At 45.7% G+C, this 23,419-nt stretch overlaps 1 protein-coding gene across 3 annotated transcripts in view; it reads left to right on the top strand.

The window, feature by feature from the left end:
- Positions 1 to 3,292: 3,292 nt before the first annotated feature.
- The window catches only part of ADCY8 (adenylate cyclase 8), a 219,017-nt gene continuing 198,890 nt past the window's right edge, over positions 3,293 to 23,419 (top strand). For all 3 annotated transcript variants that reach the window (XM_060286929.1, XM_060286928.1, XM_030875821.2), the window contains exon 1: positions 3,293 to 5,455. In XM_060286929.1, the coding sequence (XP_060142912.1) occupies positions 4,511 to 5,455 (945 nt within the window). In that variant the 5' untranslated portion in view covers positions 3,293 to 4,510. The remainder of the gene's footprint in view (positions 5,456 to 23,419) is intronic.

The following is a 23,419-nucleotide window of genomic DNA, read 5'->3' as shown; positions in this document are numbered from 1 at the left end:
GAGCAAAACCTAACAGACCCTCTAACCAAACAAGAATTGGTTGTGCTACCTCATCCATTTGGAGTCATCCTACTAGACTTCTCAAAGCCCAAACGTCTTAGAAGTCTCTTATTTAATTTGCGTTTGGAAAGTCAAAATATACCTCACATGTTCTTGTCTATCAGTCCTATTTAGGTGAAATATGTTGACTGCCTGTGGTAACATTTTTATTGAGCACATGGAAGCCAGATTTATACAATCTAAATTTGATTGCTGGAATTTTGCTATCGATGAGATCCTGGGCAAGTTCCTTAACCACATGGAGCCTCAGTGCCCTAGTCAGTAAAATGGGAATAATAAAAGATAGAGAAGGCTCTAACTCAGAGAACTGATGGGGTGATTAAATGAAATGGTGGTAAAGATGGTTATAAAGGGAAAAGTATGCCATCAATTCTTGCTGATCTTATTATTATCTCTATGTACACTATAGTTGCTAGAAACTAAGGGATATGGACCCAGGGAAAATCAGTCTTCTCCTTCAATGAGCTCACCACTTCATGGGGAGAGGTGAGAGAAAAATGGGTAAGCCAATGGGGTAGAGCCAGTGCCTGTAGTAAGAGCCATACGGGAGGAACCAGAACAGACTTTTGAACAACAGAAAAGGAAACCATTAATTCTCACTGGGAATATCAGGAAAGCCTTCGCTCAGAGACAACATTGCTCAGGCTTTGAAGGATCAAGTGAGTAGTGTTTTGAGGGAGGGAAATGGGGGGAATAGAGGGAAATTCCAAGAGGAGGGAACTGTGTACAAAAAGACATTGAGTTGGCAAAATACTGTCTCTGGAACATAGTCAAGATCCAGCCATAATAAATATGCAAGGAATTAAGTGAACTTAATTCACTTAATTAAGGTCCATGAGAGGACCATGAATGAGAGGTCCATTATAGCCTCAAAGCAGTGTGTTGACTTCGCTTGTTTTAAGTGATAATCATTTGGTGGTTTGCAGATTCCCAAAAGCCTCTTGATATGTGTACTGAGCCAATGCTGTCATTCAAAAACAGAACTTGGGGGTGTCTGAACGGCACTGTGTCATCCCAACAAGAAGAATAACATTTGAATCTAATTGTGTCATCTGTGCTCTTATTTTCAAACAACATGCCCTAACGGCCCTACAGCAAAGGAACTTTCAGAGGAATCAGTACACCAGATGCAATGTTTTCTCCCTGATATGTTAGTTTCAACCTCTGAGTTCAGGAAATTCTTTGAGCGTCTTTCTGTAGCATGCTATGCTCATTCATCAGCCTGAGTCATTTTATCTGATTGGGTCCAATCTCCCCCTCCTTGGCAAGCCTCCTTTTGCTGCTGAATAAATCATCCTGGGATATGTCCAGGAGGAAGATTTTCATAGGAAAGTTCCATCTGCATTCAACCCCTCATTTATTCAGGCTGAGCTCTCAGGCTCCCAAGGAGAAAGAATTGAGAAAAAAAAAAGAGGTGTGTCTTCCACTGCCAAGTTTACTAATATGCTCATTAGCACAGATGACTTGGGGCTATGCCTGCAGATCAGGACACAGCTCCCCACACACATCCTGGCATAGGGTCTGCAGGAACCCGCCTCCCTCTCCCACCCAGCCCTCTGCCCTGTTTGGACTCCCTGCCTCAAGATATTGATTACCCACCCTAGAGTTTCAGGAGAGCTGGCCAGGCAGAGTTCAAGGAATTTAGGAAGGGAGAAGCAAGTGGCATTTCTTTCTCAAGGATGTAATACCTGGGATTATTTCATTAAGGTCTAGATAACTGCAAAACCGAGTTTTGGGGGAAGCGCTTTGCCCTGAAGTTCCAGCCCCACGGAATAGTCCAGCTATTCTGGGATACCTTTACTTTGTTAACAAGTTAATTCATCTACAAACTGGGTTAAAGATAGAATCGACCTTCTTTCAATTCAAAATTGAGCACTTAATTTTGTTTCCTTTCTTGAGCGGTGTAGTTGTAGAGTGCAACTCTAAGGGATTAGGATTAAAGGAGTCTTTTCCAGGGTGTGTATGACATCCCAGAAATCTACTGTTAAGGGAGATCGGGGAAAATGTTGAGTCTTCTTTCTACTTTTGGGGGGATTCTATGTGCAAGGTAGTTGACCAGTTCTGGGTTTAAACTGAAACCCGTGTGTGTGGAAAAGAAAGACTTAAAAAGGAAATAATGCAATCTCGTGTTTCTGGGACACGGTGGACACAAATAACCCTGGAGATGGTGTGTGCCTCTGAGGAGGGAGATCGGGAAAGATATTCTTGCCCAGGGCAAGCAAAGGGAGGGGAGTTTCTCCTAGGGAAAGCAGGGTAAATCGTCCGCCCAGGGGGGCCTGAGGGAACAGTGTGGAGGTCTTTGGTGCTTTCAAGGGAAGCCATGGGGAGCCGCGAAAGCGCCCAGGGTCTGACGTCATTGGCCATCAGCTGACTGTGCTCAGGGCCAGGGCTCCACCGGCTGAAGCCGCAGTTCCACCGTGGCTCCGTCACATGCAGCCGGGCTCGGGACTAAGGCGCTTCCGGCGGACCCGGCGCCCGGAGCCCCCGCTCGGCCCGGCGCGGGCGCAGACACCACGTGCCCACCGTGTTGCGCCTGGATCTGCCCCGAGCTCCGCCAGAGGCTTTGTCCGCAACTGCTCGCCGGAGCTCGGCGGGCGGGAAACCGGGCTCGAGAGGGCGGCTGGAAATGCCTTCCCCACGCCCTCCGTTCTCGACCCCTACTGTAAGCGGGGAGAAACTTGGCCCTCCGAGGGCCCTCGCATTCTAATGCCTCGCGCTCTCCATCCCTCCGGATTGGTGTAGTAAAGAGACTCCCTCAGGAAGCTGCCGGCCTCTGCAATTGCGGCTTCTTGGGGGTATTTTGCTTTTAGCCCGAAAGTTGGCTTTGCCAAAAGACGCCCCAGTGGGGAGAGCGTAAAGGAGACCCTCTATGCCTTCGCGCTGGGCTCTCGGAGTCCGTGGGCAAAGCGGCTTACGAGTCCTGGCTCCGCACCTGCACAGGACCAAAGCCAGTGCCTAAAAAAGAACAGCGTTGGAACCGGCCAGCTCGGCCAGCTGGAGCGCTGCATCTCCACGCCGGGGGCTGGTCGGGGGCGCCCGCCCCGCCCTCCCACCCAACCCCATCGTCCTCTCCCACGCGGGTCTGCCCGTGCCGCTGCCTTGAAGACCTGGGGCGTCCTGGCCAGATCTGGGCGCCAGGTCCACGCCACCACCGCCACTCCGCCCCCGCCCCGTTCCGGGGGCGTGGCTTGGCGTGGGGGCGGGTCTAAGTCTCCTCCGGTGTCCAACAGCTCAGACAGGTCTCCAAATTCTTCCCTGTCGCCCGGCGCCCGCAGCGCGCTTCAGAGCGCCAGGGTGGCACGCGGCGCTCCCCTGGATCCGGCGGCGACTCAGGCGACTTCCCCGCGGCCTCGGGCCTCCCTTCTCGCCCAAACCTCACACCCGCCGCACCCACCAAGCTACGGTTCTTAGCCTCAGCGACCTGCACCAGTGGCTTCTCCTCGCCCTCGGAGCTGTTGGCTTTGGAGCCCTCCCCACTTTTTTCCTGCCCTCGGCTCCTGCACCTCTCAGCTCCGGGCCAAAGGGATTCCAACGAGCGAAGTGAAGGGGGTGAGAATCTTGTGCTGCGACCCCTCAGAAACACAGCTGGAAAGGCTGACTTCGTCTTGTAGCCGCGACTGGGACCCTGAGGCCCTCCCCCTTCCCCGAGGGATGCGTCGGGCCAGAGCCAGCGCTGCGCTGTCAGTCTTCGCTCAGGAAGTGGAGACAGCCAGAAATGAACGCGGGAGGGAGCCTCAGCACACCCGCACTTCCAAATTAACTGTTTGGTGACTTGTTAACGCTGAGGCTACCACCTCGCCAATCCTCCCGCTGGGCACCCGCCACCTCACTGTCCCCCACTCCTCCCCCTTCATTACCCCCGCCCCCAGCTCGGCCCCGGCTCCCCATCCCGGCGCAATGGAGTTCTCCGAAGGACTCTGTTCCAGCCAGAGCTGCTAACTTCGCACCCATCTGCGCTGCCGGTCACCCCCGACCAGCCCCCCCTGCAGCCGCCGAGTCGTGGGCGTCCCGAGCCCAGTGCCGCAGCCAGGACCCGCCCGGCGCGCAGCTGAAGCACGGAGCCCAGGCGCCTGGGCGCCTCTTGGAGAGCAAAGGCAACGCCAAGACGCTGAGTCGAGACCCAGCCAGGAAGCCAGAGGCCGGGAAGGGGGCTGCGTGGCTCAGAGCGCCGCGGCTTCTGCGGACAAATAGCCCCCGCTGCCACGCACCCAAGCTGCGCGGGCTGGCGGGAGGGCGACGCGCGAGGACGCAGGGGTCTGCGGCGGTCTTCCAGACGCCCTTTGGCCCGGGGCGCACTATGACCTGACGTGCGGGGACCTCCTGCCCAGGGCGGCTGGGGATAGAAGGGCTCGCCGCCAAGCTCCCACCAGGCCGCCTTTGGGTCTTTCGGGACCCCTTCCCGCCGCGGCCTCCCGCAGGTTCTGCGCCTCCCTCCCAGCGGCCCGGCGCCATGGAGCTCTCCGATGTGCGCTGCCTTAGCGGCAGCGAGGAGCTCTACACCATCCACCCGACGCCCCCGGCCGGCGACGGCGGGAGCGGCTCCCGGCCGCAGCGGCTGCTGTGGCAAACGGCGGTGCGGCACATCACCGAGCAGCGCTTCGTTCACGGGCACCCGGGCAGCGGCGGCGGGAGCGGAAGCTCCAGCAAAGCCTCGGACCCTGTAGGCGGCGGCCCCAACCACCACGCGTCGCAGCTGGCCGGCGACTCGGCGCTTCCCCTCTACGCGCTGGGCCCCGGGGAGAGAGCGCACAGCCCCGGCTGCACCAAAGTCTTCCCGGAGCGCAGCGGCGGCGGCAGCGGGGGCGCGGGCGACCTGGGCTTCCTGCACCTCGACTGCGCCCCGAGCAACTCGGATTTCTTCCTCAAGGGGGGCTATAGCTACCGAGGGGTCATTTTCCCCACCCTGCGCAACTCCTTCAAGTCCCGGGATCTGGAGCGCCTCTACCAGCGCTATTTCCTGGGCCAGAGGCGCAAATCGGAGGTGGTGATGAACGTGCTGGACGTGCTGACCAAACTCACCCTCTTGGTTCTCCACTTGAGCCTGGCCTCGGCCCCCATGGACCCGCTCAAGGGCATCCTGCTGGGCTTCTTCACGGGCATAGAGGTGGTGATCTGCGCCTTGGTGGTGGTCAGGAAGGACACCACCTCGCACACCTACCTGCAGTACAGCGGCGTGGTCACCTGGGTGGCCATGACCACCCAGATCTTAGCAGCAGGTCTGGGCTATGGGCTCCTGGGAGACGGCATTGGCTACGTGCTCTTCACACTCTTCGCCACCTACAGCATGCTGCCGCTGCCGCTCACCTGGGCCATCCTGGCTGGCCTGGGCACGTCGTTACTGCAGGTGGTCCTCCAAGGGGTCATCCCCAGGCTGGCGGTCATTTCCATCAACCAGGTAACTCCCGCCTGCCTTGCTCGTCCCCTGACTCCCCGGGGTTCTTTCGAAATCGCTTTTCTAAGAGGCAGGTTTGCCTCTCTCCCTTTGAGTCCCCTCCCCCAGCCCGACACAGTGCCTTGCACCTAGGAGGTCCTGGGTGTTCGTGGGATGCCATTGCTCTAGAGGAACTGAAACTAAATGATCTCTAAAGTTTCTATCATCTCTACTCTTCTACTCTGATTCTGTGAGTAATTCTTTGACATCAGCTAAGAAGTAGTCTTCCTTTTGCCCCTCATACATCCCCCAGGAGCTGCCCTCAGTCTCTGGAGCAAAACACAGAAAGGGAGGGGAGCATCCCGATTTAGAAGGCGACCCACTCCTTAGCAGCTTTACTCATGAGAGTTACAGCAGGGTGTCCTAAGGGACTCTGAGATTCTGAGTTAGGTTTCTCTGTGTCTTTGCGCCACAAATCCTCAGTTCTCGAAGGAATCAACATTTGTTAAACGCATACTAACTAGCTGGTGCTGGGTACCTTACTTAAGCTATCTCACTAAGTCCTTCAGACAAGCCTGTGACGCTCGTTTTTTTTCTTTATTGCCTTGGGGATCTAAGGTGCTATCTTCTCTTGCTACAGGATCCAAACCCAATGCTTTGAATAAATCAACCTCAGGACTTTTGGGGCTGGTGGAGAGGGGGAGCAAGCATGTCATTCGCAGAGAATGCAAGTTTCGCTTGATTGAAGGGGGTGTTTTGATGTAGATGGTTTGAAATATTTAGGTGGAACCTGACTCTTTAGGTCGCTTTCTCCTTTCTCCCCCTTTCTTCCTATCTTTCCCCATTAAAAATGGATGTGTTTCTGTGAACAAAGTTCTCATTGTCTGTGAATGAGGAGCTAGATGATGACTCTATTGTTTAAATTCCTTGAAATCAATTGATAATTAATGATCTGGCACTTTCTTGGCCAAATGTCTGGTAGGTAACAAGAGAGTGAATGGGGGTAACAGGAGAGTTTTATGGGAACTTCTCCATAAAAATGAGGGAAATGTATCAGCTGGAGTGTTTTCAAGTAAAAAGCTGATGAGAGGTGCTTGGACATCAGAGGCTCCTCTTGCAGTCTGGTTTGAATAGATGGTTCTTAGGATAAACAGGTACAACACCTATGAAAACTGCTCATGACTTTTAGGGCGCTGGTACCGTCAGAGTGCTTTACCCATCATTGACCTGCTGGACTCCTAGTTGATTTGGGATTCTCTCTCTTCTCGGATGGCTCTATATCCATTTGCTTAGGTTACTTATCTGGTTGGCTGCTCTTACGGTGCTTTTTGAAGTCTCCCTGGGTAGAGCAAAGAGCATATGAAGTACATGGCTATGATCATCAGGCATGAAATGGGGGGATGAGAGCCTCTGTAAGTAAGGTCTGACCCGTTGAATTTTTCTTATTAAAAACAGTAATGAGGGATTTCCCTGGTGGTGTAGTGGTTAAGAATCTGCCTGCCAATGCAGGGGACACGAGTTCGATCCCTGGTCCAGGAAGATCCCACATGCTGCCGCAGAGCAAATAAGCCTGTGCGCCACAACTACTGAGTCTGCGCTCTAGAGCCTGCGAGCCACAACTTTGGAAGCCCACACACCTAGAGCCCGTGCTCCTCAACGAGAGAAGCCACCGCAGTGAGAAGCCCGGGCATGGCAACAAAGAGTTAGCCCCCTGCTGGCCGCAACTAGAGAAAGCCCGCGCGCACAGCGAAGACCCAATGCAGCCAAAAATAAATAAATAAATTTATAAAAGAAAAAAAGGATTACAAAAAAACATAATGTTTTCTCAGAATCATCATGAACCTTTAATACCCATATATGATAAAGTCTCAATTTGGGATTATATAAAATTATATTTCAACTGTGTTTCTGAATCTTGTTTACACGTGGATTTGAACCCGAGTGTCCTCTGAATCTCTCCCTTTCTTCCAATTTCTCTCCTTCTGTTTTGCATTTTCTTTATTATGTACCTAGACGTCAACTGACCTCTCCTTGCTCCTGTTCCCTTTTTTCCCTTTCTCATCTTTTCTGTCTCCTTCTCCTTCTTCCTTCCCCTTCTCTTCTCTCACTATAAGTCGTTTTCATAATGCATCATAGCTATCTGACCATTTGCAGAAAATTCCATTTGTCATAACCCACTGCTTCTCATGCAGTAGCCTTCCTTGGTACACATTACTAAAAGACTTTGTCAAGTAACTTTGGAATAGTATTTAGAATAACATCCTAAGTAGCAAATTATGAATATTTTCAAAGTCCTAAGTATAGAGACACTTTTCTTGCCAAATGAATCCAGAAAGTAAATTTTGGCTCCATATTTGTTTTATGCTCCACTCAAATACTACCAGATGGGAGAAGATTAAAAATAACCCTCAAATGTCTTCCTACTCCCACCCCATCATAAACAATCCTTTAGCGTGAAAACCAGCGTCCTGGTGTATGTATACCAAGCTCATTCAACTTTCTGTTTGGGTAGCAAATGTAGATGAACAATCTTTTCATAAGGTGTCACCTTTTGCCAGACTCTGAAGGAACGAGCAGAGCGCTCTCCTCTGATTTTAGGTGCTGAAAGAACCTTTGTGGCTTTGGCCACAAAAGGTTTTCTTTTGGCGCCCTCTAGAGGTTTAAGTGTCTTTCCTAGACCTTGTAGGTGGATAAAGTAGAGAATTAATCGCTTTAAAAAAAAAAGAATCTGTGATTTTTTTTTTTAATCAGTATTGTTTGGTTTTCCCTGTTTGGTGACATACAAGACATACTTAACACCTGCTAACGACCTCGGTTAGAAACTGGAATAAAATCCTAACTCCTTACCATGGCCTACTGGATCCTCTGTAAGTTGGTGCTACTTCTCTCGCTAATTATATTTCTGTCTCTTCTACTCCTCAGCCTCCAAATATACTCTCTATTTTCTTTTCTTTCAAATATCCCAAGCTCTTTCCCACTTCTTCACTTCTTAGGCTTTGTGACTGCTGCCTAGGACAATTTTTGCCAGGTCTTCACATGACTGACGCATTCTCAATATTCCAGACTCAGTTCAAATGCCACTCCCTAGTAGTGACATGTCTTATTTTCTCCAGAACACATATACCATCTGAAATTATCTGACTGGTCTATATTTATTGTGTTTTTTTCCCCCAGCCCCACACCCTCACAAGAATGTAAACACCGTGTAAGAGCAAAGACATTGTCTATGTGTTTATCCTTTTATCCTCAGCACCTAGAAAAATGCCAGGCACGTGGTAGGCACTTAATCACTGAATGAACAAGAGTACTCACTGCATAAACAATATTAGAAAATAGCCAAGTCCCCTGACATTGTGTTGGTGAAAGCTTTCTACACACACACACACGTAAATGTGTGTAAAGCAGTCTTTTACACGTAAACACCTTTGGAGAAATCAAAGCACAGTCAAAATTCTTTACATCTGTACAATATTTTACATGTAACCAAGAGCCTTTACATACACGATCACATAGTGATAACAAACTGATGTTATCATCCTTCACTTTTATTTCAGAGAAGAAATGACAGATTCTTAGAAACTTTAAAGGCACATCCCAATGACGCTGAGCCTGACAGGTGGTGAGGTCAGGATTCAAATCCTAGCTCAGAGCCAGTCATTCTTCAGAAACCTTTCAGAGGGTATCCTTCTAAAAACATAAGCATTTGAAATGACTCAAGAGCGAGAGGTACCTGTTTCACTACTCAAGAGAGTAATACCCTGTATAGCCCACGAATTAACATTTAATGAAAAAGCCAAAGGGCAATCCTAAGGGGAAAGTGATTGAATTGCTGGGAACAGGCTCTGTGTAGCTAGCTCATCGTCTTGCTCAGTGGGATATAAATTTATCAACTGAAAGCCATAAACACTGGCGTATCTTCTTTCTCTACATTAATCTTGATTCCCATTAAGAGGATGGCTCATGTTTAACTTAACATTTTCAAGAAGCAGGAAGCTAGAATGAGGATACAGTAAACACACCTCGGCAGGCTGTTTCACTTCACTGAAAATGCCATTTTCAAAAGGAACAAATGAGCTGATAATTGCCTTCTCTAACCCAAGCTTGAGAATCGGCTTCTCCTCTTTCCCTCTGGAAGAAAATTATATCTGTGGCTTGACAGGGTAACGACCAAGCTGCAGGTCTCTGCAGATGCCCTATATGAAGAGAGAACGCCCTGTATTCATTTATCTATCGCGTACTTTCCACTGTGGTTACGAGGTAGAACCTTAAAAGGGCCAACCAGGAGGTCCCTTGCTATCAGCAAAGAAATGGTTTCTGTTTTCTCCACTCAGTGAACAGTTAGACGAAAGTCGTGAACTTCCCACCCAAAGAGGTTCTTGTCCAGGGCAGATGTGATCCCCGTGTATTTTCTAGGTCTAAGTGGCACTGGAAATACTGAGGAACCCTGAGAAGGTTCAAAGCCCAATTCAAAGGATTCCTTTTCCTTTCCCCCTGAGAAAGTTCAGCTACAGGTAGCACTAGGGCTGTAGGTATTCCTTCCTTGGGGAGCCTCACTCATTTCAAGTTAAATCAGCTTCATTATGTGATTCAGGCTACAGACAGTAGTGCCTTTGTCCAGATTCTCTCTACGACACAGAATTTTCCACTTCTTAAACAAATTGTTTCTCTTGCCAGTTCAATTTACCCATCTAAAAATTCATTACTAAATGACATTATGTGTATAAAGAAAATATTAATGATAAGGTTGTATTTGGTAGGTTCTCTCACCAGGGAGATACATTCTAAGCTCTGTTGCTGTAGTTAGCATTTGATTCTGTCTTAACTGCTGGTGACAATAATACGAGCTACCTAACTTTTGAAATTCATCTCATTCTCATTCTTCAGCTCATTAGTGATAAGATGATGAAGATCATTTAGTTATTGGAAAACTGAGAGGCAGCAATATTTAACTACAAAGACTGCTGCATGGTGCTTCCCTCTTGGGATTCTAAAATGTCACAGCTAGTGGCTAATTAGCCCTCTGTACCTCTTGGTGAGGCATAGAAGCAGAAGTGTCAGAATGGAGGTGATTTCTCCAAGGTAGCTCTATGAGCAAAGGCAGCCAGGTATACAAATCCAGGTGAGTTATTGCTCAAGGTCATGCTGTCAGATTTGAATTTCTCAAGCAGCAGCCTTTTCTTCCTTGTCTTACACACATCCAAACGAAACAGAAAAGACTAGAGCCAGAAGAATGCTAATTAAATCATGATCTTTAAACTTGATTAATAACGAGGGATTTTTAGCTTGCCATTTGGCCTTTAAAAAATCCTTTTGGGGAAAATGCATCGTTTATACCAGGTAAGAGAGTGGTGTATGGTATGAGCAGGTGGGGGTCAGGAGAGAAGTAGGCTTTGCATGTGCTTTAACATGCGTTTCTGATCATTTAAAGGAAGGGTTAACTTCACAGTAAAGTCAAAGTGAGTATAATGGAATTACCAAATCTCTCTCCCCATGTGTAAATTTAAACATATGCGTGTATTATATGTCCTTTGTCTATGTCTGCTAACTCGAATCAAATAAAAGGAATCTTACGACTATTTAATGTACAGCAAATGACATGTAATTTAAATCATCTCAATTTGGTATTTGATATCAAGGTAGATACTTCAGGAAACACAAATGTCCATTAAATGGGTGTAACTGGGGTCCTGTTTAACGCGCCTCACTAGTTATGATGTGCATTTTTTAAAATGACAAATACCTCCATTTCTGTACATTTTCCTTTGGCAAATTCATATAGGCTTTAAAAAAAAAAAATTGCAACATCCCAGCCTGTCAGAAAATGACTTTCAAAAGCAAATTTGTGTGTCAACATTCCCAAGGGGTTCCTCTGAATGCCCAGAAATGGAAATATTATTCTCTCTTACTTGTGAAAAATACCAAGAGACTGTCCTTTTTGGTTCTCTTTTCCTTCCTTCCTTTCCTTTCCCTTTTTTTTTTTTTGGTTTTTTGTGATGGAGAGTAGGCTTTGCAAAGAATATTTTTAATAACATCTGAAATGACAAACTAAATCCCTTCAGCCCTGATCTGTAGACACCTTTGCCCTGGAGTTGCCAATAGGCTTGGCGTCTGTGTATTCAGAGGGAGTTGTAAAACGACGTGTGGTGTGGCCTTTGCAAGACTGCATAATGAATTTGTTTTTCTTCCTACCCGGTAATGTCACCTGACTGATTTCAGCGGGTCGGAGCATAATTAGGTTGGAACTGGGAAGACTGGGAGGACTTTATTTCTGGAGCAGCTGTTGCTGTGTCATGCTAAGTAGGACAAATACATTAGTCACATTTACACCTCGATGACTGATGGCATTTTAAGAGCTCATCAAAAATAAGTGAAACCAAGCATTAAAAGGAAAGATTAAAAAAAAAAAAAGTTGATCCCAAATTCAGTGCTGCTGGCAACGTATAATCAAAGGACACTACTACAGTCACGCTGCTGTGACACTTCACTGTTGTCTAAATATTTCTTAGGATGCTAATTTATTCATTTCGCAAGTGTGTCTATTTGAGTTGATGCTACATGTGTTTGTTTTCAGAACATAGGAGACACTTGCAACATTCATCTCAAACCTTTCCTCTCACCGACGAATGGGCACTATATTGATGCTCTGAGAGACCAGGAGGTCTAGAATATGCAGTTGGATGGCGTATCAGTTCCCTAGGCCTATTGCTTTGTAGCATGTTCTTTGCTTTCTGTGGAATGCAAGGTACCCAAAGCAGAATGTAGGCAAATTTCTGGGATATTTAGGTCTGACCCTCAGTTAGCAAGAGAATCAGTTCTGTAAATGGTTTCTCCCGCAGCATTTTCTTGGGGCTCGAGTAGAAGAACGTTAGTCTACCCAGCCAGATAATCTTCCCTGTGCTTTCCCAGGAAACATAATTGGATTTATACATGCAAATTAGATCATGTGAGTTTGTTTATGAAGGACTATTTTAAGAAGTCAGGTCACTTAAGCAGTTACTTCAGAAGCCAGCTTTTCTCACTCCCAGATTTTTCACAGTCAACTCTGCAGGGTACAGAAGAATGCAGGGTAGATTAATTAACCGTTGCTGTCCCAGACATTCCAGGGGAGGCCTGGCCATCTCCCAAGGGGAATAAAACCATTCTACCAGTGAATGCAACTGTGTGACCACCTTCTCAACCAATGAACTGGGATTATAGCTCCATGTGTTGTCAGATAAACCGCATTTCCTTGTTTCTTTGATATCTCTGCACTGGACTCTGACTGGGCACGTTTGTGATTTAGTATTTGAATTGCATTCTCAGCTAGATCACGTCTTTTAATCTGTGTAATACCTTTTGCACATTCATTAGTCACTGGGGTTTTCTTTCCCTTCCACTCCACTTCCTGACTTATATGCCTAACTCAGGTGTTATGAATTGCAAAATATCTTTGAAACACAAAATTCTCCTAAATCAGAAAATGATAAAAATGGACATGGTGAAGACATGAGCTAAATATGAAATTAAATCGTATTAATGTTTGGGGTTTTTTTAATGAGTAAATTTTTAAAACTGTCATCTTTATATAAAGAGCATACCAGTATAAAATGTTCACATGTAACAAGAATTATTTTGTTGAGCTGTCTTATAAACTACATCCTTGTCCTGTGTCAGCTGGTTTTCCAGTTGACTGGAGTAAACCATTTCAGAATCTTTTCTCCTTTTTCCTGTGTGATTATGTGCTGAATACACATGATTGCTTATAAAATAGAGATGACTAAGGATTAGGGAATGCATCGTCAAAATATATGTATTCCTTTAACTCAGAACATGGGAATAAGAAATGCAGCAAAACAGAACAGGACCAAAAAAAGAAAAAGAAAAACCCTGCAAGGCCTAAGGCTAGAAGAGATATGGTTGGTGTCCTCAAATATTTGGGATACTGCCATGACAAAGAGAAACTGTTTATTTTATGTGTCCTCTAAGACAGAATAATGATCAATGGGTGGTCGTTATACCATGAGAGATTTGGTTCACCTAAAGCTAAGGCTTTGTAACAGATGGACCTGCCCAGGGAGCTGCTTTTTGAAGTGATGAGCTCCCTGGCATGGGGATTTTTCAAGGCAAAGCTGTACAGAAATCTATCAGGGACGGCCTAAAGGCGAATTCCATACAGGGAGGTCTTTTCCTCAAGGTCCTATGGAAACCACCGGTTGCATCTCTAAGCCATCACAGCCACTTTGCAGGCAGGAAAAAAAAAAAATAGGACAAGGAGCAAAGGACAAGAAGCCAAGATGCCTAAAAGGCATTTGCCCACTGAGTCGGCCGCCCTTTCGGGGGCTCCTCTGGGACCCCTGCCCAGTGATGTCTGCCTCTATTTTGGGGAGCAGAATTCCGATCCAAGGCCCCACCATCAGCAAGAAAGGATGGCAAAAGTAGATTTGATTTTCCTGCTTCTCAGAAAATCAGGATTGCATTAGGAAGAAGGGGAGAATGAGGATCGAGTAGGAAGATTATTCAACAAATACTTGTTGACTGACTGTTGGGTTCTGGATTGAGACACGGCTGTGTACTCCACAGTCAGGGTTGTTGCTGTAATGAGGCTGGTACTTGAATGGATTTGGGGAGGGAGTTTGTGACTCTGATGCAGAGGTAGGAAGGTTTGTATCGTCAGATTCTCAGAACACGTCTGAAACACAGCATTCGGGGAATATTTTCACAAATGCAGGTCTTGGGCTCTTTTTACTACAGACCTCTAAAGCGTGAAAAATCGAAGCTGCAGTGAATTCCTTTTAAGAGTTGCGTGAAAGGAAAGGTCAGACCTTAGAAAAAATTGTAAATGGGTGTGGATCTTCCTAGGGAGAATGTAAAGGGACCCTGGGGAAGAGTCAGGAGGTCAGTTATGTAAGCATCACCTTATCACAGACTGAAGGCATCCCGAGCCTGGTAACCAGAAGACATGGCACAAGAGAGCATCTGCCTCATGTTGAGAAGGTCGGGCTTGTCTGCAGCTCCAGGCTCTCCTAGTTGCTCTGTGTTCACAGTAACCCCAGCTAAAACCTGAGCAGCTGCCTTGGAGCCCCAGGCAGCCCAGTCCCACACAAGGTGGGCAGACAAAGAGCTTCAGCAAGGCTCAATTCCCTCTCCTTGGTACATTGCTACACCCTGCATTTTCAACTATCAGAGCCACGTCGTAACACGTCATGTGCCTACCAGGCTGTGAGCCCCTTGAGGTCAAGGATTGTGCCCTTCTCGTCATCGTGTTCTTAGCGCCTAGCATAGTACCCGGCACGTGGGCAGTTCTAAATACCGTACTCATAAATGAATGGAATGAATGAATATTACATGGCCCCCTCCTCCCCCTCCACCCCACGCCAACACGCACGGTCAAACAGTCAGTGAAAAGCCAGTGAGAGAAAAGAAATCAGTTTCTCTGGTCAATACAGGCAAAAGCACACCAAATGTCATCCCGGGAAGTGCTTTGGGCAGAAAGCCCCAAGCTGAGTGTTTGCTAGACCTGTGTTAAGGAAGTTATAGTAGATAACATGAAGAAAAATTCAAATCACTATCCAGATCATTTCCGTCAAAAAAGATAGAAAAGGAAAAAGGAAGTTAAAAAGTCATGGACCTAAATTATCCATACTTATTTGTCCATTCCTGAAACTTTTAAGTGGTCCGGTCCATCCATGCAAAATAGAGTCCAGGCATTAATGAGGGTCTCAGCCCCTCGTTGGCTTCCTTATCAGTTCTTTAGCGCCCTGGCCCTGAATCCCAGCACCGGCACCTCAACTCAGGCCGTCTTTGCTTTGTGGTATACTACCCCAAATCATTTCTTTGGCCTGACCGCTCAGTGGCACCCCCTTCTGGTCACCTGTAGATGTTCACCCTCTGGCTTCTTACTGGGGCAGTTGTGGGCAAGAGGTGCTCCCACCTTCCTACCTGCCTCCGGCACTCCTTGCCAGCCAGGCTGGTCTGCCTCACTCCTAGGAGGAGAACCAGTTGTCCTTGCTGAGCGTAGTAACTGGACAATTGCTTAGTCTGCCATTTCCCACAGCTTAAAACCTACCACCTAGAGACCAGTTTGTACCCTAACTGGACCCGTTTATCTGTAGACTGCCTAAAGGCAAAAATAAAGCCTGATTTTCCATATTGGAACCCAGTGCAAGTAACTAAAACAGTCTTCATGACGTCCAAAAAGGTTACGAGTAAGTCGCCTGTTTTCAGTTCTGTGACGCATTATCCCCCTTAGTTCACTTTCCTGCTGCTGATTAGTTCAAGAAACAAAATCAAAATCAATCAGAGCCGGCTTATTTTCTTCCAAGTTCAGCATCAAACGTCCCCCATTACTTAATGAGTCTTCCTAGCCTACTGGTGACGGTCAGCTCATTTGCGGGTGGGATCATGGGACCAGACAGTCAGTGCCCAATGAACAGAGGGCCCCCTTCCCTATTTATGAGAGAGATATAGCCTTTGTCTCTTACCAAGTGAATAATGACATCATGTGCAGCTCTTGGGGCCCTGCCCAAGCCATTTCAGCCAGAGAGGAACTGTGAACTGTGCCAATGGACAGTGAGAGATATTTTTGAAACTATGTAAGTACGTTTCCTTAAAAACATAGAAACTACAAATTGTCATCATGTTTTTGCCATGAATTGTTCCCAGTGACATTGGCCAGATGGCTTTGGCTTCTTCAGGCACGAGTATCTTGATACCTAAAAGGGTTTTGTGAGTAGGGGGAAAATGCAGAATTAGGAAGTTTTTCCTAGTACCCAGACCTAGTTAGATATTCCTCCTTCTTTGACCGCATTACCCCTACCTGCCTGTCCATCCTGCCACAGGCCGTACTGCTGTTTGTCTCCACGTCTCTCTCTCTCACCAGCCAGGCTGTGAGTTTCACAAAGGCAGGGGTTGTACCTGAGTCACGGGTGTGTCTCTACAACTGATTCTAGTGCTGGTTACATACACTCTTCCTTCTCAAGTGCTTTCAGGGCTTGCCCTTCAACTCTTAAATGTTGAGGCTTCTTAAATTCCCATCCCGTACATTTCCCCATCACCCTGGGCAATCACGTCCTCCTTTAGTTGATGACCATGCACCCATGTCCTACATCTGTATCTCCAACCCTGTTCTGTCTGCTACGCTGAAGACCAGGGTATTTCGTGACCTGCTGGACACCTCCAGGCAGCTCAGTCTCAACAAGTCAAAAATCAACTCCCAGTCTCCCAGCATCTCTGTGAAATCCTGATGGTTTCATCTCCCGTCGCTGGGATCTGTCCAAATCTCTCCATCCTACTCATTTCATTCTAGTGCAGCATGCCCTCCCCAACGATTTCTCAATTTTTTCATCCCTCGTGCTCCTCCAAGCCGTCCCCACCCCGCAAGGGTGAGCTTCTCTCAAATGCTAGTATTCTCACCACCTCACACCACCGGGTAAGTTCCACAGTGGAATCCCATCACCGGTTTTCCTGGGTACCTCATGCTGGCTTATGCCTGAATGTTTTTCTGGAACAATTCTTCTGGCTCCTTCCTTCCTTGTCTGCCAGCTCAGGTGTCACAAGCTCCAGGAAACCTCCCCTGTGCCCCTTCTTCAAGACACATGCCAGCTTAGGAACAAATGGTCTGGGTGTAATTGTCTGTTTGAGAATCTGAACTCAGATTAGGTGTTTAATGGAGGAGGGGCAGGCAGATGTTACCAGATTTGACAAAAAGACAAGCAGGTCCTCGAGCAAGATGTTTTCAGTGGGAGAGTGTCGGTGTTGAGCATTGCCCTTCCCCAGACCTACACATCTCACGGGAGGAGCATCAGTGTGTGGAGATCACAGTGCAGGATGTGGATTCAGACCACCTGGGCTAGATCTGCCATTTATTAATTTCAGGACACCCTCAAGGGCCTTAATCTTTCTGTACCTCACTTTCTTTAGCTGTAAAATGGGAAGAATCATAGCAAGCCAGGAGATCACTGACGAGATGAAATAATACGCACAATTTAGTATGTAGAGTATTTAGTTCCGGGCCTGGTACAAAGAATCACACAATACCTTTTATGTTTTATTATAACTTAATTTTCAGAACAGTCACCCTTTTTCCTGGAGTCCTCTGCCCTGAGTGGTCCTTTCCTGGGCTTCACTTGGCTAAACCCACAAACTTTAACGTGCTTTGGGATCACATGGAGGTCTTGGTAAAACCTTTGGATTTAGGGGGAACCCAAGATTCTGCATTTCCAACAAGTGCCCGGGTGCTGGATACTGCTAGCCTGCCAATGATAATTCGAGGAGAAAGGCTCTGGAATTCAGCACAGACCCCACCTTCTCTGCAGTGGGTTTTCTGACGCTTTACCAGGTGGGTTTAAGTCCCTCATGTCCTTTACATCTCTGTTATTCATTAACTTATTCTTTCATTCAGTCCTTCATGCATAAATATTTATGGAGTACCGCCGCGTGCTGGGTGCAAACAGTAAGGATGCTGTGGTGAGGAAAAGAATCCAGAATCCTACTATTAAAGGGATTATAATCTAGAGTAAGAGACACCCATCGATCAAATAGTGACCTAAACACGTGAAAAATTTCAAACTGAGTTAAGTGCTTTTAAGTCAGGTGACCTGGTTTAGTGCCAGGCGGTGAGCACCCAGGGTGCAAAGCATAAGAGGCACTCACTTCAGGTGCCGACTCTGCACTTGTACAACCCTGACAGGAAGTGCTTTCTTAAACGGTACACCCTAGGAGCCCAGCTGGCCTTACCCTTGTCCTAGTCCTGGTTTCTATTAAAAAGAAAAAAAACCTGACTTGAACTGAGAGGAGGAAAGTATTCTTAATTAAGACCTGGAGGAGGAATAGGGGTTGGTAGGTGAGACTGGAATTATAGTTTCCTTATTTGTTTCTATTAGTAAACCATATGCACTTTGAGGACAGGCGCTGTCCTTTTGTCTGTCCCTGGAATGGACATTGGCACATCATGGGAAAAGCTTGTAGCGGAGGCTTCTTGAGTCAGGGCCTGGAGAATCATCTTAGCATCAGTATTTCTGCTTCCCTTTTTATAGCTGAGGATGCTAAGCTCAAGAGTATTACATCATTTTCCTTTGGTCAGTCAGCTAATAAAGGATTTTAACCACATCTGTCTCATTTCAAAGCTGCCCCTCGATTTGATGTGTTTTTAAGGCCATTTTATCTCAGTGAACTCTGCTAGTTTCAGAGGCAATGAGTTAAAAGTAATAAAGGGAAAGAAAAATGAAATTTGTATTCCAAATCGTAGCACTGCGTATAACGATGTTATCGTTCTGTGGAGCCAGGGGGCTGGTACATGGTATTGAAAGTAGCACCTAAGAGTCATCAAAAGATTGATCTCGGACTTTACATCCAAGACAGAGCAACTTTGTACAGACCACGCCACCTGTCTTGGCCTTGGAATGAATTCCTCGCAGCTCTAAAATTCTATCACTAGGAAATGACTTTTGAGATGGCTCCGCACTCTACAGTTTATTCCTGTGAGTTACAGTGAATGTGTATGTGAAGAATTGTATGCTTTCCTGGTTTATTTTGCTCCCAAGATCAGATGATGACACAGCCCATATAGAAAACATAGCTGGCTGAGGTCTGTAACCCCTGAGAAGGAAGAGAAATCTGAGTAAGGGTATAGCAGACGCTGAGAGAATTACTTATTAGATGGTATTTAATTTCTCCTAGTGGTTTAGTTACATTGACACCGTGCATTGTAAAATTGTATGTGATTTTAGTCATTCAGTTTGTTTCCAAGAGAATCGTAACTGAGATATTTAATTGACAGACAGTTGTTTCCTTTGAATATTTAATTAGTGATTTTGTGGAGCTTGTCAGAATTGCCCATCTAGCTTCTGCAAAATGCGCATGTCAGCTGTGATCAACAAGCCGTTTTATGTCAGTGTTACCCAGGAGTGATGGAGCTGGGCATCCGTGCAGCCTGAATACCTACAACCTGGAGTCTGGCTTCTGTGGTTTCCTATTCTTTGTCTGCAGACCCCAGGAAACAGACCCCAGGACCTCGAGGAACTAACTTCATCCTGCTGTACGTTAGTCACATCACCTGTAACAAGATGAGGATGTAAGATACCTGCTGTCAAAACTTCACAGTTTATAGATATGAAAGGACTTGATGAATATGAACGATTGTTGAGATGATAAACAGGAGTAACCAAGCACTGGAAACCAGTAAAGCACTGGATAGCAGCAGCAGCAGCAGCAGTAGTAGTAATAGTAGTAGTATTTCTGTAACACAGATGGGCCTGATGTGGTTGGTTACACATTGCCAGGCTGCCTAGCTCTGAGATGGGGCTGGAACTGGCCAAACACAGGACAGCAGTCCACAGGCTGAGTGCCTGATTCCTTATATGTGGAATCTTTAAAAAAAAAAATGATACAGGGGCTTCCCTGGACGTCCAGTGGTTAAGATTCCATGCTTCCACTGCAGGGGACATGGGTTCAATCCCTGGTCGGGGAACTAAGATCCCACATGTCTCTGAGGTGCAGCCAAAAAGAAAGAAAAAAAAAAGGAAAATAAAATGATACAAATGAACTCATTTACAAAACAGAAACAGACTCACAGACTTAGAAAACAAATTTATGGTTACCAAAGGGGAAAGGTGGGGGGAGAGGAATAAATTGGGAGTTTGGGATTGACATATACACACGACTCTATTTAATCAACGAGGACCTACTGTATAGCACAGGGAACTCTGCTCAATATTCTGTAATAACCTATAAGGGAAAAGAATCTGAAAAAGAATAGATAGGCGTATATGTATAACTGAATCACTTTGCTGTACACCTGAAACTAACATAACATCGTAAATCAACTATAGTCCAATATAAAATGAAAATTAAAACGAAAACAGTGGGTGAAATGGCAATTCTGCCCTGGCCGTTTCCAGCAATAATAGTCATCTCCCACTAGAAGCAAAAACCGCACCTCAGGATGAGCGCATGTCCTCTCAGTTTCAAGCTACACAGTACTTAAGTGTCTCATGTACAGAAGTATCAGTCATCAGGAATCACCCCTTTGCCATGTACTTAGAACATTCTTGCAGGGAAGCAAAACCATTTTTTCACTTAAATGCTGTTATGTCTCCACACAGATTACCACACTGATGTTTTTCCTCATGAAAAGTCCTTCCTAATTTTGTGGAAGGTGGAAACAAATTTTCACTTGATATCCTGCCCAAAATACCTTGGTTTGAGGTAATGTGGGTGTAAAAAAAGGCTGAAAATATCATTTTAAAATCTAGTTGATAAACTTAATTTTTTTTCAGTCCCATCTCAGGCACGAGCACATAATTCAAACTGCGAACCTATCCCAATACTAAACAACCATTAAAGGGCAGCAGAATGAATCCATTGTCAATAAAATTAGCAGGGAAACTCATAGTGGGGTAAATATCAACTTCCCGCCAACAAAGAGGATAAACAGAAGAGGATTTAGAAGAGCAGCAGTGTTTTTTTCAAACTAGACTAAGCACTCAAATATAAAACTAATGAAAATGACACTGCAGGGTGGTAAGAGTGGAGGGAGACCCACTCTGCCTCTCTTTGTGCTGCATTACCATTCATCCTCTCTAACCGCTTTGCCGTTCTTCTGCCCAACCCGCCGAGGCACCCCCAAGCTTCCACTGAACACTGTTTGAGAACCACTTCTTTAAAAGACCACCCCCCCCTTCCAGACACCTGAGGAGGAATTTTACTGGGCTTGCTTTGCTACCACCTATTCCCTGTTGTCTTACTGGTTTACAACCTTCTAACCAGCAGTGTAGATATCTGATAGCATCTAGGCTCTGGGATCAGTCAGTGGAACAATTTCTAATTTCCAGGATGCTCCGTGTACAACACATTCTTTGTACTGAAGTGCTTTCTTCAGATACTCCAAAATGCTGTCCTTTCCCTATCAGGTACAGTAAAATTCGTGTGACAACCTGATTCTCCAGTAAGTTATAAGGTCCCTAAGAGCAGAGACTATGTCATATATGTTGAATAAATGAACAAATAAACCATAAAAAATAAATAAATACAAGACCCCCTTCCAAATCTTTGGGCTTTGAGACCTTAACTTAGATGCTCCAAAGGGAGAACCAGGTAGAAGAGCTGAGCACACTCACATTTGGCAACGCCTCGCTGGTGTGTGTGTTGTGTGGTTCACATGCATCCTGTCCACTCTGAATGGTGTATCTGTGCAGTAGAATTGCGACCCTCATTTCAAAATGAAGAAATTGAAGATCAAAGATGAATTTGGCTACAGTCGCTCCGATTGGGTGTAGCCAAGTGAGGATTTAAACTCAAGTCTGTTTGGTACCAAACATACATGAGTCCCTGCTGCCTCCCCCCCATGCCCCTGCACATGCCAGACCGACATTTAAGTAAATGTATATTCACATTTAATAATGCATGTTCCTTTCACTTATCAACTGTCTACAATATGCTGAACTTGAGGAAGGCAAAGTCAAATAAATATTTCCTGCCCTCAAGGCGTTTATATTACCAGAGGCAAGAAAGAATTTATCCATCGATGCCTGGGCCGCCTCCTATCGAGGCTCTAGGGAGAGCTGCAGTGGGTTTCATGCCGTGATGCTCTAAAGGTCTGAGACACAGTCTGCTCCTTTACCTGGCTTTCTGTGTGTGCCGCCCGCGCTCAAAGTAGAATTAACACTTAGACAAGAAACTGAGACTGAGAAAAGTCTAAAGTTCTGATGACTTCCTGGTTCCCCAGTCTTCTTCAAAACCAGATTAACGGATACACCAGAAGGAAACGGGAAAAGAATCATTACATAATTTATTAAAATATGCACACCAAGCCCTTATTTTAACCCACATACCTACTAGAAAAAATAAATCTCTTTCTTTCCTGCCTATGTTTTGAGAGTAATCTAGACCTAGTTGCCCACAGGATTCTGAGTTACCCTAAATTGCTTCATATGCGTTAAAACGTTAAGCCATTTGAGGACATGCCTGTTTACCTGGGGCAAGTTTCTGCGCACATACTGTGCTTCAGACACTGCTGGGTGGCTGCTGACAGACACTCTTCTTTCTTTCTTGCATATAGAACCAGCCTTGGGGAGGTAATGTGACCAGACGTGTGTGTGTGTGTATCTATCTCAGGGGTGTGTGTGTGTGAGTTATATATATATATATATATATATATATATATATATATATATATATATATATATATATATATATATATATATATATATATATATATATATATATATATATATCAGGTGTGTGTGAGTGTGTGTGTGTGCCTTCTTTGTAGCTTGGGGTAGCCAATAAGGTATAAGTGGTACTCATCACTGGAAGGTTTTGGATAGCTTTGAAAAGATGCCTGATTCTTCTGGGAAGTCTGCTTTTTTTACACCCACCCCACTCTAGTCATCTTTCTGCCTGGTAAGCAGATGTAATGGCACCTCCACCAGCCACCTCAGGCCATGAAAAGACCTTGAGGTTGGAAGCCACACAGTGGGATGGTGGATCACAAAGAAATAAGGATTCTAATAAGAAGGAAGGAAGGAAAGAAAATGATAATTATGTGAGGTGATGGATATGTAAATTAGCTTGATGGTGGTAATCATTTCACAATGCATGTGTGTATCAAAATATCAAGTTGTAAATCTTAAATATATGCAGTTTTTATTTGTCAATTATACCTCAATAAAGCTGAATAAAAAACTTAAAAAAAGAAATAAGGATTTTAGGACACTGATAATACTATTGAGGTCACCGTACCAGCCCTGGACGGCTCATCCCTAGAAATTTTTTTATAACACAAAATAGACTCCAAGTTTGTTTAATCCACTATTATTATTATTTTTTTAATCCACTATTATTTTACTTCTTCATTACCAACATCCAAATGAAAGTTCTAATCAATACTGGCTGCAAAACATATTCATGGTGTATTGACCGATAAATAAACATTGACTACTTCTTGAGATAACATTGCTACTCTTCTCTTGATGACCTGATCATCTAAGACAAACAGAGCCGTTTTCATTT

Source organism: Globicephala melas, chromosome 17 (assembly GCF_963455315.2).
Source record: "Globicephala melas chromosome 17, mGloMel1.2, whole genome shotgun sequence".
Classification (NCBI taxonomy): domain Eukaryota; kingdom Metazoa; phylum Chordata; class Mammalia; order Artiodactyla; family Delphinidae; genus Globicephala; species Globicephala melas.
The sequence above is the reverse complement of the archived record's forward strand: the minus strand, read 5'-3'. Positions and strand labels throughout refer to the sequence as shown.